Here is an 18152-nt window from a genome sequence, read left to right as displayed (position 1 = left end):
ATGTTTATTGCTGTCGAACGTTAAGAAGGCCAGCCCTGTTTCAGTGGACCCTTTTGAAGTACAAATACGGCGGTTCCACGTCAATCGACAAGGATGTTATTTAATTTATGTATTTAATTTATTATGTTACTGATTACTTGGTACAAGTTCTAAACTAATTACGTTCGTATTTTTTAGGCCCGCGTAAATATAGTAAGGTTTCTTTTGTGTGGTCATTATTAGTTGCGTGGAATGCCCCATTTTGAAGTAGTAAGTCACATCTGGCGACTCTCGATGTAGCAGGTCACCGCATACTTTCTCTACATCTGGGCAACATCTTTCTAAATATTTTCTGCCACTAGAAATAATAAGCATTTCGATTCGAAGTAAAATCGATGCACCATAATTTAAGGAAGTTTCGATGTTTTTGGTTCATTGACACTAATGGAATCAAAATATTTTAAATAAAATAATTACTCTATATTCTTTCACCAGTTATTCATTTTGTACCTAAATCAAAATAGTTTCTACTTAAATTAAATCTTTAACAAAATAAATGTGAAATGTGACTGGTCACAGAAATAGCACACTTTTGAAAAATATATATTTGTGAAATAATTTATACATAATTTTAAATAAAATTGTTAATATTTTGTTGAGTATCCTTTCTGTATTCGTCGCTTCAAAGTACCCTTCGCCAAATTCTGGAGGATAATTTAAACATTTTTGTGCAAAATCTTGTTTGAATATTCCTTTTTGATTCCAATGATATTGTATGACACAATTAATTCATTTTTTATTTACCTACAGGTCAAGAAAGAATGTCGTTTATTGATTTTTTCAATTTGTCTGTCAATGAAAGGAGTTGTTTTTTGTTGGGACTTTTTTTATCGTATTTTCAATTGAGTGTGTTGTTTCATATTAGAAAAAAAGTATTATAAATCATTTTTCAGAAACATCATAAGTTTTTAGTGATATGATGTTTCATGTTTATTATTTGAGACTTCTCTGGAGAGCAATGTCTCTTTCTTTTCACTGAAAGTGAATTTATTTAATAAAGTAATATAAATCCTACAAATATATGTAACAAAAAAAGCCAAAAAAAGGTATAGAATACTGGAACTCCTACATTTTCCTTAATACAGTAAGTTAGAAAATTTAAAAATCAAAATAAACAACGACGATATTAAATTTAACTTTGGAAAAAATATATTTTAATTTTTTTTACAGATTATCAACTTTTAGTCATTAATAATGACATTTGATTGCTTCAAGGCTCTTCTACGAACCTTTTTGAGTTTAGATAAAGACAAACAGACTGAAACTCTTACATTTTCCTTACTCAGTAAGTTACAAAATGTAAAAATCAAAAGTGAACAACGACAACATTAAATTTAACTTCGGAACGACGCCGTCCACGGTTCGAGGTAGATTTTACGCCGGAAAAGCACGGTAAATTGAAACGATTGCATTTCCAGCGTTCCAGCTTTCGTGGAAATCGCAGAAAATATCGGGGCCGCACTTAAATTTAGACTTCCCTGATTGCTAGTTACGGCAAAACGGTAAAATGCTCTGAGCTCGTTAAACTTTAATAACTTCGGGCATCGGTAAAAATAAATATTTATGTTCGGTTCTCATTTTTTAATGGAATCCCATTCATACGTTGTATTTTTGGAATAATAAAACGGGGGTCCATTCACTGCCGAGTACTTCGGGGAACTCCGGTTAAGAGTGTTTCATTTATCTGGAGTGCACTCACATCCCCGTAGTGGAAACCAATAAATTACAGATTTGAAGCATGACCTCTTTTTTAAGAGATGGTCCATTTGCATTTTTCCTTGTCCGGTAATTGGACGCGGAGCACACTGCACACACACACACTAAAATGTCAGTGCTTAATTAAATTTCAAAGGCTTCACGTCATTTAAAATCACCCTGATTCAATTAGAAACAGATTACGGTATTTCGCGTATGCGTTTCACTTTTTCTTTGAAATCGTGAAATTCAATTCGAAAAATCCCTTTGAAACACTACACCACAGTCGGATTTTATTTTGTCCATTTTTTTACTGTTTGGAAGACGAGAACGTGCTTGATATCGTACGCCGAAGACATATGTTACGTTCGGCAGATTTATTTTCGCTGGGATTATTAAAACGTGTCCAATTCTAATCTTGCGGGATGATATATTAATATGTTGTTCCTTGGGGAATTTTTACCTCAATCCTTTCCCCCAGATTTGAAATAAAACTCTTTCTGAATTCAAAATGTATAAATTTAAAGCAATACCAATATTCTGTCAATTATGAGCCACAATTTTACGACAGAAAGACAATATACAGTACGAAAAGAGTTTGATCCATCTGAATCCTGAAAGAGAAATCATGAACAATAGAGACAGTAAGTCTCCCACTATTTAATTCAACAGATACAATAAGTTAATATTTAATAAATGTATATATTATGATTTAAAAGTTTGATAATTAATCTATCACTTTAGATTAATATTTTATGACTAATATTATGAGATAAAGGATAAATGATTGGAAAACATCATAGAGAATTAATTAATTTAATTAAAACAATTAAAGAGACAATAAGTATAACCTACGTACCCCTAATAGGGATAATGAAATGTTTATCTTTTATCAGTTAGTATCTTAAATTTGTTTAAAACCCATATTTGATAAATATACATATTATGTCTCAAATGTTTGATAAGTTTATGAATCAGTCATTCTTAGCTTAATATTTTATGACTAATATAAGGGTTGAATGATTGAAAATCATTGCAGTGAATTAATTAAGTGACTTAATATATGAAAAGAGGCAAGATGTAAATATTAGATTTTATAAAAGGGATAATTAAACATTTATCTTTGATCAATTAGTATTCTAAATTGGTTTAAAGTCCATGTTTAATGATTGTATGTGTTATGAGTTAAGAATTTGATAATTTTACGTTTCTATCAACTTAGATTAATATTTGAAAATTGAAAGAAATTAATTAAATGAGTTAACGTAGGAAAAGAGACAAGAAGTAAATCTTATATTTCTTAATATGGATAATTAAACATTTATCTTTGATCAAATAGTATTCTAAATTGGTTTAAACTCCATGTTTAATAAATGTGTATATTATGACTTAAAAGTTTGATAATTTTATGAATCTATCAACTTAAAATATATATTTTATGATAAATATAATGGGTTACAGAGTAAATGATTGAAAATCATTGAAGGAAATTAATTAAATGAATGAAAATAGGAAAAGAGACAATAAGTATTTTTTAGTATCCTTAATAGGGATAATTAAACGATTATATTTTGCCAATTAGTATTCTATATTTGTTTAAATTGTTATATTAATATTTTATGACTAATTATTAAAATTACAACGACTGAAAATCATTACAAGAGATTAATTAAAATAGTTAAAATAGGAAAAGTGACAAAAAGTAAAACTTAATATCTTTAATAAAGATAATTAAATATTTATATTTATTTTAAATTTGTTTGAAGTCTATGTTTAATAAACATGTAGAAATTATAACTATGAATTAGTCACTATTAAATGAATATTTTGTTTAACGTATAAATTATTACAAATCATTGAGGTTAATTAAATTAGTTAAAATAGAGACAATATTTATTGACAATTAGCATTCTAAATTTGCTTAAAGTCAATGTTTGATAAATGTAATTAATGTGAATAAAGAGTTTAATAATTTTATGAAACAGAGATACTTAAATTAATATTTAATGTCTAATTTAAGCAAGCGATTAATTAAATTAAATTGTTTAAAGTCAATAAATATACATATTATCCATTCAGACTTAGATAATTTTATTGATTAGCCACTTTTAAATTAATATTTCATGAGTGATTAAGGATAAACGACTGAAAATCAATGAATGGGTTTAATTAAACCTCCTAAAATCAGTAAAGGTACAAAAAATAAACCCACATATCGTCGACAAAGCTAATTAAAAATTTACTTATTGTACAATTGGCGTTTTAAATTTATTTAAAATCGATGTGTAAGTTAATTCCGATTGTCGTATTTAGATTACGAATTAAGATAAACTTTCTTTGAACTGATAAGAAAATGGTCGAGTAAATATGCAGGCGTGTATCTGTCCCTCAGCGACTTCGCATCAAAGCGTCGACCTTATCAAAACTAATGTTATTTACAAATCCGTATCTTTGATGTCGGTGCATTGAAATAAATAAAGCCGCTGTGCACACTTTTTCGTCCATTAATAGAATAATCTCGAAGGCCCGACGCATCTCACCTACGACCCTTGCCTGTTTCGAATACAGAAGCAATGCGCCGTTCATGTTTTTAATTTAGATGCCCGAGCTTCCGCCCGAGCGAAAAACCCGTCTGGAAACTGTGAGATTTTCACTCAGACGTGACAGGAAGATGCCGGGCGACATTTCCTGTATTTCCACCAAACAAATGAGATACAAGCGACTATTATTGTAATCAACGCGTCCCGTTCACCTTAGTCGTTTATAATTAGGTGTTGTTAACTTATTTATGGTGCAAGGAAAAAGTTTTTTCGACGCCCGGCCCTAAACTAATTACCTCTCCGCCGCCTTTTATATTTAGGCCGAAACCGTGGAAAAACTATTGATTTAGGACGGGCAATTAACGTCCCCGGGACGCACGTGGACTTGCTTAAAACAGTCGTTGGTGTTGTTATTGCACATTTTCACAAAACGTCATGCCCATACATGGGTGTTTAAGAGCTTATCGTCGTCAGTTGATCTTTTGATGTGTACAAATATTTACGAAATTCGTGAAACCGTGATAGTCAAAATAAATAACCAGATCCAGATTGCAATAGTTCACATTGATAAGTCCTGGGTAAGGAAGATACCCCCACGCAAATATGACTGACGAACAATCCGCGGCGTCTGACAATGTTTCCACGTCGTGTATTTTTGTACCTCAATGTCGTATGACGAAGTACCTTAGCATTATTTCCGTCGAGGTTAATGATTCTGTAAATTAAAATAAATGAGTGCGGTGCCGGTGACGGAGGCGCAAGAATTCCGCCCCGGCTCCCGAGGGTGTTGCCCAAAATAATAAATGGATGCGTGTTAAAAAAAAATGCTTATTAGAGTGATCCCGATGAAATCCAACTAATTTATTGCCGCGTCAAATAATTATTATTTATCTGGTGTCTTTTGGTCCGCTTGTTTTTGTTGGGTTACGTCAACATCTTTTTCGAACAAATATTTCGGATTTTTGTAACGGATTATTTATTTTTGATTGTATTTATAGGCGGTGGAAAAAATCAGTTTACTAGTTGGAGTAGCACGTGGCCCATTTCCGGTACAGGTTTTATATATATATATGTGTATAAGATGCATAGAATTCGAATAATGGCTACTGTATCTATAATATATGTGTTTTGGAACTATTTTAATTTTTACGGCTTTGCCTGAATGGCATCGTTCACAGACCACGTTCTGAAATGTGACTCACTTCTAATTTATGAGCCGTTGAAAGAGCTAATCTTATCGATAAGCTGTTAAAAGTTGGTGGTTTACTAGATTTATCTACGTCAACATTTAGTAAAAAAGAAATAACTGAACACACAATAAATTTAATCTTGGTTTGATGTTGGTAGATGAAGTGGGTATATCGTTCTGGACTGTCGTCATCTTTGACGTTGTGATGTGATTTGAACCTCTTTATTACATAAAAAATTGGACAATTAGAAAAGTAAATGATAGTCATATGGTGAAATACCTAAATTATATGGTGGATGATGTAAAACTTCTCATTTAATATTTTGGAGCTTCCATTGAGTCTAATGTGAAGTCATTGTCTTGAAGAAGCAGGACTTCTCTTCTACTGACAAGTTCATCATCGACTCAATTCCTAATAAAGTTGATCATAGTCATCAAAACTTTACTTGGATTAACTTCTCTTTTTAACAATAGATAGCACTTGAGAAATAAATAATGTATTGTAGTTAGAAAGGTCTAAAAAAGTTTTCAAACAATGTAAAGGACCTAATCCAATAGAAGTTATAGAGAAATTTTGAACAAAATTTTATTTCCGGTTATGGCGGAAGTGACTTCAACTTTGTTATTTTCAATGTTTCAACACTCTGTATATTTATATATTGTATATGTAATTACACATCAAATCATTTGCCAAAACCCAATAATTTTTTAGTTATTTTTTTCAAAAAATTTTGACATAATGATAGTATATCAAAAATGTCTGTAAAACATCCAATCATGCATCATGGAAAGTTCATTTTTGGCATACACGTTAACCAAGGACCATTCTATAAGAAACCATTATTATTTCTCCCAAATTTTGTACTGTGTGTTTGTTATTTACCTTAAATTATGTGTATGTAAAAACATTAATAATTTTTTTATTTTCAACACCATGTATGTTTTAGCATAACTAAATTGAATATTAAAATATTTTTTGATTGGTATAGGCACACATAAAATACATATTAACCGAGATGTTACCAGAAATGTAAAGTGGCACACTACTATCAGTACGGTACTATTATTATTTACAAATTTTTAGTAAAATATCTGTTATCTGTTATGGTGATATGAAACTAACAAAGTTATTGATGTTTTAAAATGCACAAAATTAAAAGTAGATATAAAAAACGCTGTATAAAATTTGGAAGTACCAATAATGGTCCTTGGTCAACATGTATGCCAAAAATAAACTTTCCAGCATCAAAATTTGTGACTTTACAGATAGTTTAGTTTGACCATCAAAATTACTATGTATTAATATTTTCGTACGAAAAGGGCACTTTTGATAAAATAAGAAGATATATAGAAGCATTAGGCATAAGAACGCTGTTTTCAAGGAAAAACATTCTTAGGAGCCAAATAAAAACTAAATCTGTACAAAACAATTATATCAAAAAACAATATTTATGATGCTTCTTTAGACATCAGAATAAAAGATCAAAAACATCACAAAACCAAATCACCAACTCAGGTTTAGCAGGCTACTGCTGGTAATAACAAATAATATCAAAAACTGTAGTCAAAACCAAAAATTTGCAAAAATCAACTAGGAAAAAGTTTTTTGGAGGCAGCTTATATTATTAATACATAAAACAACAATTTTCAGTCATCCAAGAGTGAACATCAAATCAATGAAGACGAAATCACCAGCATTGGAATATTTTATCATTATTCTCTTAGGAAGACTCGAGGCAACTAGATAAAAGTAGTGTGCATCTCAAAATGATACACTACAATCAGTACTGTACTATAATTATTGTCACATTTTTGATAAAATATCTGTTAATATTGTATTATGCTAAAACATTCATGGTATTCCAATGAAAATAAGATGCACAAAATTAAAAGTAGATTTCAAAAACCCTGTTTCAAATTTGGAAGTACTAATAAAGGCTTCTCATAATTGTCTTTGGTTAAAGTGTATTCCAAAAATAAAATTTCCAGCATCAAAATTGGTGACTTTACGGACATTTTAGTTAGACCATCAATCTATCAAAATCACTCTGTATTAATATTTTCGTATGAAAATGACACTTTGGTAAAATAGGAAGACTGATAGAAGCATTAGGCATAAGAACGCTGTTTTCATGGAAAAACATACTTAGGAGTCTAATAAAAACCAAACGTGTACAAAACAATGATATCAAAAGCAGTATTTACCATGCTTCTTTGGCCATCAGAATAAAAGACCACAAACTTTACAAAATCAAATCACCAAGTCAGGTTTAATAGGCTACTGGTAGAAATAACGTTATCAAATACAGTAGTCAAAACTAAAAGTCTACAAAAACCAACTAGAAAAAAGGTTTCTGGAAGCAGCTACAGAAAACAACAATTTTCAGTCATTCAAGAGTGAACATTAAATCAATGAAGACAAAATCAGCAGCATTGGAATATTTTGTCATTATCCCCTTAGTAAGACTAGAGAAAGCTAGATAAAAAAAAATAAAAATCAAAGATGACCTTCTGTCCCAAACAACATACCTAAATTTAAACTTACTAACATATTCATAACGTGGCGTTTATTAAAAACCTTCCAAGTGTCAAGAAAACCCACATTGAATGAAAGATTTCGAATAACACACATTCGTTTCCCTCATCATCGATTCCCCGGGTGTAGATGCCATTGTCTCCATTTGCATCCACGAAGACTGTTTATTTCACTTATTTTACGTGACGCCGGAGATCTGATACCGAGAACCGGCCTCAGATGCGACGCATCGGCAGATCCCAAAGAGCAGTCCGTGAATCGATTAGCCATTCCACGCAACGACCGATGCACAGATCGTGCATGCGAGAGTGTCTCGGGGTGGCCGATATCTTCTTGTTCGCAACGTGAAAAATACGTCTAACAAACATACAAGCCGACGGTCGAAACTATTAATAAATCGCAATTCGAAATTCAAAAAGGGCATGAGACCGTCGAGCGCCAGCTACCGACTTGGAAGTGGCGCGTGATATCCTGCGCACGTGCATCTCGCTTCCAGGAAAGGAAACGGCGGAAGCTAGGCGCTTATCGCAATTGCATATTGATGCATCTGCATCTACCTGGGCCCGAGTTACCTGTTGCCTTCCAAAGTCGCGGCCAAACGACAACAGGAAGCGGTTCTAACGCTTCCTTGTTTACGTGCACCGAACGAATCGTAATGATTTTCGTTTTTCTGCCTTGCCTTGCACCCCTAATTAAAGATTGGAGCAATTAAACCCATTACACAGATGCGAGCATCCTGTCGTTGCGGTTAATATGCGGAAGCACCCTACGTTTTATAATTGCTGTTATGACAGGGAAATTATAAGAAATGTAAGACGCATAAGTCACCGTCAAAGAGGACACGCTTCCAGTAATGCGAGATTGGACCATGTGCTGCGCGTGCATTAAATAAGGGAAGCAGAAGAATGAGGCTAATAAACGTAATGTAAATGTTTACATGTTTCGTTAGGGTTGCTTGTGTGCATATGGTTTTAGAAAGGATTCTTGAATTACCTAATGTCTGGTAATGTGTCTGTAAGGGGATAATACTCCCAATTTTCAAAGTTTGTGTGCAAGATCTTAGCAAATTAAGTATTTTTTTATAGATAGTACTACTACACTGCGTATTTATAGTTTATTTATACACCAGATAATTGTTGTCAACTTTTTGATGACGTCAAATGAACATATTTATCACAAATTAAATAATTTGCGTCAACTATTGAAGAGTCACTTGATTTGTAAGTGCCGTAACATATCGATTGAATTTGCATAACCAAATTGAGAAGTTAAAGCTTCATAACATCAATAACAATTAACGAAAGTACCTGTCTAGAATGTTATTTGTTAACTGTTTAATATTACCTTCGTTGTCACGTTCCAAACATTTTGAATACCAAGTATCAAAATTTTTACTAAACTTCATTTAATGAGGCTCATTATTGACCATATTAGTTGAATAATGATATCATTACTCAATGGATTTACAAACTCTACTATCAAGGTCTTCCGGAGACTGGCACAAACGAAGAAATTAAGAAGAGGCTTCCTTTATATAAAAAGGAAAGAAGAGCACAAAACTAACCATTTGACAATGTCTAAATCATGAAAGTGACAATTAGGTGGATCTGTACTTAAAAAACTCTTCAACGTCACATTAGAGGCTCAAAAGAAGCCTTATAATGTTAAATGGAAAGTTCAATCTCATGCACCATTTAGTCCAGATATTTCTTTATTTATTTTAGTCATTGTACAATTTTTGAAGGTTTAAAATTTTTACCAAATTTAATTTAATTAAGCTCATTATATCAGTTGAATACTTCATTACTCAATAAATTTACAAACTATTATCAAATTATTCGTTCACGTTTAATTTGATTAAAGTGGCAAAGTCAAAACAAGGTCTTCCAGAAACCAGAACTAACGAAGAAATTAAGAAGAGCCTTTCTTCACATAAAAAGGAAAGAGGAATACAAAACTAACCATTTGGCTTATTCTTGAAACTGACCTGTCAGGTGGATCTGTACTTAAAAAAGTCTTCAACGTCACATTAGAGGCTTAAAAGAAACCTTATAACGTTAAATGGAAAGTTCTGCCTCATGCACCATATAGTCCAGATATTTCTTCATTTATTTTAGTCATTGTCCAATTTTTGAAGGTTTAATTATACAGAAGAGGACAAAACTGAAGAATTTTGAATAAAAGTTTTCCTTAAAATTTAAAAGTTAGATACTTAAATTACTTTTTCTGGTACCAGAAATTAATTAAAAATACTGATCTCTGTTACTTGCAAACAAAAATAGAAGATGAAAACGTAAGTTGCATCTGGAATTTGCGGAAGAAATGATCAAACAATTAATGAAAGCTTCAGTTATTACCAAATCTATAAATATTACTGCTGTACAGCCTTGACTAATTAAATTTATACAGTACTTAATTAAAATTTACATCAATAGAGTGACCATTAAACGCAACTTTATCGTAAATAATTGAGAAACCGAACGCTCTGCCATGCATTAAATCGGTAGTAGTTAATAGCCCCCATATAATTAACTATCGAACAAAAGGTCGCGTCTAATTATAATCATTTCATACCGGACAATTAATTAAGAAAAACTTACTTAGCAAATCGAGCTCTGGCACTGCTCTATCAGTTCAGATCGGCACATCGCATAAAAATTAACAACCGGCGACTGAAATTATTGACGAGCATTGACAATGGGCTAAAAGAAAAACAATAACCGTTCTCCTGGTGGGGGACGAGTGTCGCCAAAAATGGCGTCTTAAGGACGTGACGAGGATTGAAGATGACACACGGACATCCTCGGGTCCCTAAGACCCTGCTCGCATCGTCGGTGTGCGGTTACATAATTGAAAAACCAATTGAGTGCCTATTGAACTTAATAAAAATTGCCATGCCGGAAATGTTGAGTCGGTTTCTTGGGTTCATTGAGATTATTGAATGACTTTATTGGGCTAAACTGTTCTGTTGCTTGTGCGACCGCAGGTCAACAGTACTTTATTCAGTTTAAACAAAGGTTGATTGCGGATATCAGACTAATATTTGTAAATTGGTACAGTCATTTGCTTAGTTGCTTTGGTAATTTTTCTGAAATAAATATTTTAGTGTGGACTGGGCAATAAAAGCGTTTCCTGTGTGGCCTTGTTTAGATGATTTTAGGCAGGAAGTTGCTGTTACAAGTGTAATAGCAAATGTTAATGTAAAAGTTAAGATAGTAATAAAAATAATAATTATTAATTTATTTGTCCAAACGGAACATACAGTGGGGCCCATTTGAAAGCGGGACACTCCATAAAATTGGCAAAATCAGACACAAAATATAAATTTTATGAGGGTGTCCCGCTTTCAAATGGGCCACACCCAATGAGTCAATTGTAAATAAAGTAGTTGTAAATTATACAAAACTAGAAGCTAAAAATAAATCACCCTAACAAACAAATTAAGAGAAAAATTATTTATATCACAGAAAGAAGAGGTTTTCTTCCATAATTTGGTTGTTTTGTAATGTAGATTCCAAATTGAAGAATTCAGTTTTGATTTCTTAAAGATCTAGTAAAGTAATTTCAAGGTATTCATGTGCTTAAAATTATAATTTTTCAAAATAATTTATTTTTTTCAGATGGAGTTCGACGGATTGGACGTCCAGTCAACAAAATGTTTGACCCTAAGCACACCAAGGGTGTAATTAACCAAGGAATAATGGTGTAGGGCGCATTTTCTGAATTTCGAATGGGACCATTAGCTTTTTTGCTTCTAATAATGTAAATCTTATGAAATTGTCAGTCCAAAGTCCTAAACGCTATAGAAAATTGGGAAATCTTAAAATGAAGAAAGCTCACTTAGGCAAATTTCGAAACTCAGATGAAAGAGATTGATAAGCTTGTTTCTTCCATGAAAAGAAGATGTCAAGAGCTAATAAAAATTAATTTTATAATACTGCAGACCTCATTCTTTTCATTTTCAATCAATTATATACTGCTGATGAAAGATAAGTATAAATATTGTTTTTAATTTAATTTAATTAAATTAATGTTTACAACTATTAACTTAGATGCATTAATATTTATATTATTTCATGTACATCTGTCACACAACATCCCAATTTGCAATTGTAAATCTTCACAGTCAGAGACAGAATTGACAGAATTAATTGAGTAATGTTGTATATACATTAAGTAATGATTACATTATTCAACAGATATAATTGGAGTTAAAAATAAATTGACAATAGATACAAATAATTACATAATATATCCTTTTTATTTTAAATCAATTATATATAGCTGATAAAAGGTAAGCATTATATTGTTTTTAACTTCATGTACTAATTTAAATATACAAATGCATTTAGAATATTTTTCTTAAATATAAATTTGTTGTTTTACTTATGGCTGGTACTGTATTTTTACATATATATATATATATATATATATATATATATATATATATATATATATATATATATATATATATATATATCTATATATATATATATAATATATGGCAAATGTTTTTAAAATAAATAGTACTAATGAAAATTATTTAGTAATTAAAAAAAACTCTGATGTACGTGGTGTTGACGGCCATTTTAGAAATTTAAAAATATGTTAACTTTACATTTATTCCTTATTATTTGCATAATATAAATATATTATAATATATAAATTTAAAAATTATTTAGAACCCTACAAATTACTAAACCATTTATTTATTTATCCAAGAGAAATTACATTTCTATAAATGGGCAACACAAAATGTAAATAAAGTAACCATAAGTTATATAAAAATATTAATTAAAAAAAAAAAATAAATGGATAATATAAACATAATTTAAATAAAATATAATTGTTGACAGAGGAGAGTTAAAGGTGTAGTTTAATCTGTCCAGTTTGGTTTGAAATGTAAGGTTATGTCTGCTATACTAGCTAAACAAAATGAAAATAAAGTAGCTATAAGTTATATAAAAATAGTAGTTAAAAATAAAAAGGTAATATAAACATAATTCAAATAAATGTAATTGTTGACAAAGGTGAGTTTAATCTGTCCAATTTGGTATGGAATATAAGGTTATATTTACTATTCTGGCTAAAAGGCTAAAAAAGAGCAACTACCAACTTAGACTCATTAATATTTATATTATTTCTTGTACATCTGTCACACAACTTGCAATTATAAATCTTCACAATCAGAGAAAGAATTTATATACATTCAGCAATGGTCATATTATTCAACAGATATAGATAAAAAGAGTTAAAAATTGATTGATATAGATAGAAGTAATTTCATTATACTTGTAGTAAAATGTTTTATGTGGAATATTATGATAATTTTATAAAAACTATATTTCATAAACATTTCTTAAAATTATAATACTTAACATATCAAATATTAAATTAAAGTTATACTATTCTCTAAAATACTAAAATATTCTTTAAATATGTAAATACATGTAGGTGATTAATAATGATCAATATTTATTACTTCAGAATTGACAGAATTAATTAGATAATCTTGTATGTACATTAAGTAATGGTCATATTATTCAACAGATATAATTGAAGTTAAAGATCAATTGATAATAGATTGCATAATAGTTGTAATAAAAGGTTTTTTTTAATATATGAATATTATGATGATTTTCTAAAAATTATATTTCATAAACATTACCTTAAATTACAATAATTAACATATCAAATATTATGGTAAATTAAAGTAAAATTATACTATGCATTAAAATACTAAAATATTCTTTGAATGTATAAATATATGTAGGTGAGTAATAATTATCAATATTTATTACTTTTGCTATTTTTAAACTTACACATAAATTCCTTTATATTTAGAAATTGGACACTGTTTTGTGAACACAAATAAATCCTATACACTTTAATTATTTAATAATATTAAATTTCAGTTTAAAACGTGAAAATATGAATAAATCAGATGTTCCAAGAACAGTATAAGAGTAAAAACAAAATGGATATGTTAATTAGTCATGTTTGAAGTTTGATATTTTTACTTTGTCTTAAATTTCAATTGAAAAATCATTCAGGCTTGCTGTTTGTTTACACAATTTTATTTATACTCCTCGGTTATTGTCCATTGGGCATTGTTATCCACAAGTTCTAGTATTACTTATTTGTAAACAATGATTTCGCAGAAGTTTATCATTATTGTATACACTGAATATCTTTGCTTTGTTTCTATTAATAAATTTAAGTGGTAATTTTAACTTAGTTGTTAGGTTTATGAAGGAAGTGTTGCAATCCTGCAAAGGACCGTTTCGGATAAAAACTTAAACGATGCAATAAACACCAGTGGGTGTGAACGACAAACAACTGGCATTTTCTCATTAGAAACTCCTGGCACTTCCTACGGGTCGTATATTGCCTGTAGGAGGTGCCAGGTCAAAAATTGTATATTGTTATTTTACTACTAAAAGAATTGCATGAAATCAATTATCGGATTTATGGTGGCCCAGTGTGAACTCAATTAAAGCACCACGTCTGTAATTGTGCCCAATATCGTGAAAAATGTGGTCAAAGTCGCTCCTTAAAAAATTAACATTAATATCCCGTATGCGATAACAGCATATAAAAGCCATATAAAGCTGGATATTGTGTAACAATAAATCGCATTGTGCGTGGCTCAAGTATAAAGAGGCCCACTAATACCCATATTAGCTCCCATACAATCATCTCATTGTCTCTATTGTCAAATCACTGCGTACATTAGTAAATTGCCGCCAGAAAGTTTAAGAAGCTGGGGAGGCATCCGTAAATGGAACGCATAAATTGAAACATTACTCACACACCTTACGGTGGATCATTCGAGTGTCTGACAACGAGGATAAGTACCTAAGCGAGATTCGACGTTGATTGTAAGCGAGTTTTCTGTCCCCTGAACTCGAGAAGAGCTTAATTGGATTTCCATTACGTCCTCATACACTTCGCCAACATTTTTAGAATACGAAATTAACTTTAACTTTAAATTAACCTGTCGTTTGCAGTTGCACGGTCAAATAGAAGGAGGACTCACCTTTAGTGCACTTGATACACCTCTTCCTGGGATACGATCCGTGCCTCAGGGAGTGATCGTCCATTTCGGACACCGACGACGGCCCGGCGTGCGGGAACTCCTCCTTGAAACTCCTCGAAGACGACGCCGCACTGTTCACCCGGTCCCTCGCCATGAACGTACCGATCGAGTGCCGCCTCTGGCCCGCCGTCTTTTTCGCGGGAAAGTTATAGTATCTGGCCGACTCCTCCGTAACGAACACCTCGTCGCCCGAGTCCTGCTCCTCGGCGGTGGCCAGCGGCGAGTACACCACGTCGTCGTACCTGGTGTTCTTCAGGGAGTTGCTCCGCACGGCGGCCGCGTGTCGGGCCGCTATGTCGGGCGCGAAGTCCGACAGTCGGGGCTCGCCCATTATCAGCAGCTCCTTGTTGGAGTCCGCCGAATTCGAGCTGATCGATCTCATCAGGTTTCTCATCTTGGAGCCGCCGTTGGCGCCGTTCCTGGGCGGCGTCAGCTGTCGGGTCAGCGAGCAATCCGACGTGCTGCTGACGCTGTCCGCGTTCCCGTAACGTTCTCTGCGTTTGCAGAAGTTCTTGTAGGTCGAGCAGGCTTCATCGGGCACCGAAAAGTATGATGGGTTATCTGTGAACATGTGTACGTAACACGGTGTTAAACACGAGTAAATAAGGTTTCCTGCATACTAATTTTGCGTTTAGTTTTCGATGGTCCTCTACTACTACTACTAGTTAGAAGTGGTGGGGGTGGGTTGTCAATGGTCGGGTCATCTGGATTTTCGAGTAGGGGGAGGTGCGAAGGAGGAAGTCGGGGACAGGATGTTGGGTGGTTGTGCCATGGCGCATTTTAAGGTGTTGCTTAGCCGAGATGATATTCCGAGTAATTATATATGCTACCCCAGAACTAACGCATTATCCATCATCGAGTTTGTAAACAACACGGAACGGTGCATTTCCATAAATAAGTATGAGCATAATTTTTAACTGATTTATGGTTGGTCGGATCAAGTTTGACAATTTGTGAATTGATAACGAGATGTGTTTGTATGCTTTTCGGATTATCTGAAGACTCGTATACATATGTTATAAATTGCTGAAGTACTTCATAGAATAAACAATGTACTGAGTACGTTTTTTTAATAAATCGGCGACAAGAGCTATATAAATATAGCGAGAACATGATTTATGGTTATTTATTTTCTTTTCATATGAATTTTACTTGATAGATGGGTATATCATTATTTATTTATTTTATTTACAGTAGAAGCAGAATTAACAATTTGAAAAAATTTAAATGTATTAATTTTTGATACTTAAAAAAATGATTTTTAATTTAAATATAATACATAAATAAGAATTCCAATTATATTTTTTTACCAATTTTGTTCTACATTTTTAACAAATATTCTTGTTATTTTTTTAATTTAATTTTCATGTTTCAATAATAACTTTAAAATTATTTAACAAAATTTCCTTTTTTTTTCGTTGTTATAAATTTAAACAAAAATAAGGGTAAATTTATGAAGTTTCAGTAACATTTCAGTAAATATTGTGGAAATATTATTTCAGATCTTCAATTAATTTTAATTTTGAAAATTTATATTTAATTTTAAAAAATAAAAAATACGTAAATTTTTAATAATTATGGTGTTTTTTACTTAAATTTTTTATTTAAATTTGTTGATAAATATTTTTAATTAAAGATACCGATTTTTACTAAAATGAAGGTAAATCTATAAAGTGAAATATTAATATTTTTTAATAAATATTAAATGAATATTATTTTAAAGTCTTCAATAAATTTTAAATTTGAGGAAAAACATTTAATCATTTAAAATAAAAAAATATACATTTTTTATTTATTAAATGCTATTTTTAAAAAATATAAAAATAATATCTACATTTTCTAATAAATATTCTTACATAATATATGTTAATTGTTCATTTTTAAATAAAATAAAAAATTTTGATTTAATTCAAATATTTGAGAAGTACAAATTATAAAAATTTTAAAATTATTTTAAAAAATGATTTTTTATAAAATTATACTAAAAAGATTATAAAATAAAAAACAATAATATTTCTTAATAAATACTGTGTCTTTACTTACTTTCAATTTTGAGAATGAATATTTAATTATTTAAAATATAAAAGAATATGTACATTTTTTAATAACTATGGTTTTTTCCTATTTTTACTTAAATAAATATTTTTAATGATAATTACTAAAAAATAATATATATATGATAAAAACTAAAAAATATAGATATATTTCAAATAGTAATTTTTAATTAAATTTAGTTCATAGAGATACAAATTTCAAAATTCTAAAATTTTTAAAAAAATATTTATACATAAGGGTAAAATTTAATAGTAAGGGTAAATTTAAAATGAAAAAACCTTTTTTTAATTTTAATTTAGAAAAAGAATATTTAATTATTTAAAGTTTTTAAATTTATGTTTCTTTCCTTTTTATACTTAAATAAATATTTTTAATGATATTTTTAAAAATTAAAAAAGTAATATCTATATTTTCTAAAAAATATTTGTATATAAAGTTATATTTTAAATATTAACATTTAATTAAAATGAAAATTTTGGAATTAATTAAAGAAAAATTTCAAAATTCTAAAATTAATAAAAAAAATTCCTTATTATAAATTTAAACAAAAATAAGGATAGATTAATAAAGAAAAAAAACATTTTTTAAATAAATATTGAGGAAATATTTTTATAATATATTAAGGTCTTTAAATAATTTTAATTTAGAAAAAAAAAATATTTAATTATTTAAAATAAAAAGTATATTTTTTACTTAAATAAATACTATTAATGATATTTTTTAAAATTAAAAAATAATATGTAGATTTTCTAATAAATATTTTTATTTAAAATATTTTTTATATATTAATTTTTAATTAAAATGAAATTTTTTTAATTAATTAGGTTCAAATTCTAAAATTATTTTTAAAAAAATTCTTTATTATAAATTTAAACAAAGATAAGGGTAGATTTATAGTGAAAAAACAATTTTTAAAAAAATATTGAGGAAATATTGTTTTAAGGTCTTTAATTAATTTTAATCTAAAAATAGAATAGTTAATTATTCAAAAGTATATAT

The 18152-nt window shown here is 29.9% G+C and overlaps 1 protein-coding gene across 4 annotated transcripts in view; it reads right to left on the bottom strand.

The window, feature by feature from the left end:
* LOC109598531 (phosphoinositide 3-kinase adapter protein 1) overlaps window positions 1-18152 on the bottom strand; it is a 43142-nt gene that overhangs the window by 9557 nt on the left and 15433 nt on the right. For 3 of the 4 annotated variants that reach the window (XM_049965554.1, XM_049965555.1, XM_020014444.2), the window contains exon 3: window positions 15039-15659. In XM_049965554.1, the coding sequence (XP_049821511.1) occupies window positions 15039-15659 (621 nt within the window). Of the gene's footprint in view, window positions 1-1641; window positions 1696-15038; window positions 15660-18152 lie in introns of those variants that run through there. The other variant, XM_049965557.1, reaches the window with a different exon arrangement.

This window comes from Aethina tumida, chromosome 3, assembly GCF_024364675.1.
Source record: "Aethina tumida isolate Nest 87 chromosome 3, icAetTumi1.1, whole genome shotgun sequence".
Classification (NCBI taxonomy): Eukaryota; Metazoa; Arthropoda; class Insecta; order Coleoptera; family Nitidulidae; genus Aethina; species Aethina tumida.
Note: the sequence above shows the minus strand (reverse complement) of the source record. Positions and strands in the feature narration are given on the sequence as shown.